This window comes from Seriola lalandi, unplaced genomic scaffold, assembly GCF_002814215.2.
Source record: "Seriola lalandi dorsalis isolate HSWRI2012SDOR001 ecotype SW California unplaced genomic scaffold, Sedor1 jcf7180002054784, whole genome shotgun sequence".
NCBI classification, from domain to species: domain Eukaryota; kingdom Metazoa; phylum Chordata; class Actinopteri; order Carangiformes; family Carangidae; genus Seriola; species Seriola lalandi.
The window spans coordinates 668,225-671,545 of record NW_019525337.1 but is presented as its reverse complement, the minus strand read 5'-3'; the positions used below and the strand labels follow the sequence as shown (position 1 = coordinate 671,545).

The 3,321-nt window shown below is 42.8% G+C and overlaps 1 protein-coding gene across 1 annotated transcript in view; it reads left to right on the top strand.

The window, feature by feature from the left end:
- Positions 1-1,552, top strand: part of LOC111669287 (hatching enzyme 1.2-like) — a 3,123-nt gene extending 1,571 nt beyond the window's left edge. The window contains exons 5-9 of the mRNA XM_087179119.1: positions 88-208; positions 295-473; positions 979-1,060; positions 1,173-1,297; positions 1,462-1,552. Coding sequence (XP_087035245.1) covers positions 88-208; positions 295-473; positions 979-1,060; positions 1,173-1,297; positions 1,462-1,463 — 509 coding nt within the window. The 3' untranslated portion in view covers positions 1,464-1,552. The remainder of the gene's footprint in view (positions 1-87; positions 209-294; positions 474-978; positions 1,061-1,172; positions 1,298-1,461) is intronic.
- The last annotated feature ends 1,769 nt before the right edge of the window (positions 1,553-3,321 follow it).

The window sequence follows — 3,321 nt, the reverse complement described above, 5'->3', positions numbered from 1 at the left end:
TGTTATATATCATGACCAACACGTTCCTGTGATTTCTTCACTGTGACATGGTCAAAAGCTAAATGTTGTGTGGTGTCGTCCTGCCAGCCTCCCGTGAGAAGGCCATCATCACCCGTGGACTGGAGTCCTTCTCCTCCTTCTCCTGCATCCGCTTCAGGCCCAGCAGAAGCAGCGATCGTGACTGGCTGAGCATCGAGTCCAAGGACGGGTAAGAAACTGATAGAAATGAACCGTCTGAGAGGAGAGGTGCTGTCAGACTTCAGTGTTCTTCACCTCCTATCTGATCCTGTGCAGCTGCTACTCTTTTGTCGGCCGTCGTGGTGGGAAGCAGGTGGTGTCTCTGGCCCGTCGTGGATGCCTTTACCACGGCACCGTCCAGCATGAGCTGCTGCACGCTCTGGGATTCAACCACGAACAAACCCGCTCTGACAGGGACAACCACATCAAAGTCCTGCTGCAGAACGTTCAGTCTGGTAATGGAGCTCTTTATCATTCCCAGTGGCACATTAGAGAGGGAACCAAGTCAACTGCAGACAAGTACATTCAAATAAGATTCAATAAAGAGACACTGGTCTGATGAGACATGAGCCAGGTGAAGAGATGAAACTGTTGAAAGTCTTTAGTCCTTTGAAAACACCATGTGTCCCAAAGCTTTCCTCCCATCAACCACCGTCAGGCTCAACAACTCCACAGGGAATAGAATTAGTCACATAAAGTGTGATGGCTCCCTTTTGCCTCCTAGTGGACAAAAAGAGCCCTGACATCATGGTCACAGATTCTGGCACAACTCTGCTCCTACATGAAACAGAAGCTCAGTGTTTGACTCGGGTTTGTCAATATAAAGCCATCAGCACCAAACCTTGGAGCTCTGCAGCTCGTTGGGATCCTTCTCCAGCAGTTCGACTCCTTTCTGTCCAGAGAAAATATCTCAACTTCAAATCAAACAAACACTGACTTTGTCTGCATCATTTCTTCTAGGAAAGGAGCACAACTTCAACAAGATCGCCACCCTGAACCAGGGCACTCCCTACGACTACAACTCTGTCATGCAGTACCACAAGTGAGAACAACTGGCTACACGTCAGCACTGCTGCCTGCTATGATACATGTATGTGTGTTGTGTGTGCAGGATGTGCTGTGGTTCAGTCTGACTGCTCTGTTTCCTGTTGTAGGTATGCCTTCTCTAAGAACAACCAGCCCACCATGCTCCCCATCCCTAACGCCAACGTGTCCTTTGGCAACGCCAAGGAGATGAGCCGCAACGACATCGCCAGGCTCAACACACTCTACCAGTGCTGTGAGTGTCCGCATGAGCGCGTTATCAGTATATACACACACTGACACACACACACACACACACACACACACACACACACAGTGCCTGTCTAGAGCTTGTATTAAACTCTCTGGTGTTCCATTCAGTTTTTGTCTAATCGAGCTCTGTGCTGTTGACTGTTTCAGAGGAAGCCTGTCCAGATGTTCTGATGGACAGAGCAGAGGGAATATTGTCGACATCATCATGGATCATCCAATAAAGTTACACTGACTGAAACACAGCCTCTTTGTTTGCTTTCCCTCACAGTGAACTAAACCAAGCTCATTCATTGGATATGGATGGATAAAGGAAGTAAAAACATTTTTTAGTCTATAGTATCAGGTTTTGGCGAGAACTTTGCTGAATTTAAGCTGATAGGTCTATAGTCCTAGACTTTTAGGGATGAGAGAGACAAGTACCTCTGAAAGTGAAGGAGTCAAGGCCTCACTGTGCATTACTAATAGAAATGTTTCAAGTTCTTCAGTGTAAAATTTTCAAAACTATTCCAGGTGCTTTGCCCACAGATAGCTGTTTTACAGTTTCCACAATCTCCTCCTTATTATCGGCAGGTCCAATTGTGCCTCAGAGAGTGCAGGAAGCCTCTGGGGGGGAAGAGAAAAGACAACATTTCTTCATTCACATTTCATGTCACATCACTGCTTGGGTGTCAAATAGAAATTCCCGGTTCTCACCTCTAACAGCTGTCATTGCATTCATCCATTCTCTCTGTCTAATATATCTGGCCAGAAATTTCCCATCCTCATCACCTTCTTTGAAGAGTCTCTGCCGGGCTCTAAATCAGTTAGATTGGAGAAATGGTTCAGAGATACTTTGTGTAAAATTAATCTCTGCAGAGGTAACTGGTTTTTCAAAGTGTAATTGCCTGGCATTATTAAACAATGCATGTTAAATGATGTGACCTTAAATTAATGCATTAAAGGTTTCCCATGCCACTCCCAGAAATTATTCAAGGGTATTATCTTTATAGAGGTTGGTTTCTCTTCTCGGTGATTCCCTAAAGCTCAAGTCCAGTAAGAGAGTAGGGTTGCAGTTTATTTTTCAGTAGACTGATAAGACGTAGCAAGCTTTACTTTGTATTAATTTAGACAAAAACTATAGACATAATATGTTCTTTAGTAGACAATGAACAAATAGTCATCCCTAATTAGACATCACACACTTAAATCATATAATTATTAACTGCACATAATTTCATATGTATAACATGAAAATATACTATACTGTTACTAATTAGAAACCAAATAGGAGATCCTACTTGTTACAACCCAAAAAGGCTCTCTAAAAGGAAGAGGTCCAACATAGGCAAAAGAGTCCATTTGTTTTAGCAAAAATCACTGTGTTTATTTCTGGACAAAGAATGAAAAGAAAATGACCATAATCAATATCAACAAACAACAAAAGGCTGATGGGTCAGCCCAAATAAATACAAAGAGGGGAAGACCAACCAACACAAAGGGTTGTAGGATCTGGTGTCTTCCTAAACCCACGCCAAACTAACCCTAACAGAAATAAAGCCACAAAACCAGGAGCACCACACCCATCACAAAAAAGAGGAAGAAAACAGAACTCTAACACATAAACACAACGGCTGCTGCAGTAGCAGGAAGGTGGTTTGAAGCAGAGCTTTTAGTCAGTGGAATGTATTTCATTTTATTTTGAAAATATAGAGGTATATATATAAAGGTTACCTCACAATCAGGCCAGACCACATCCACATCATGAGACCAGGATCATTTGCAGATCATAACCAGCAGGGGGGGAGTGTAACACTAATACATCCTTATACACCATTTTACAAGATCATAGTCTAATTAGAAATCAAATTCGATGTCATATCAGATCCAAAATATTATAGCTTTATGTTATTGTTGTGATTTTGTATTTGTTATTCTTTGAGGTCACCTATAAACACTGTGTGTAAACACTAGATGGCGGTACCGTCCTCATCAGATCAAATATGGGCGCAGTCTGCTCCTGAGACGCAA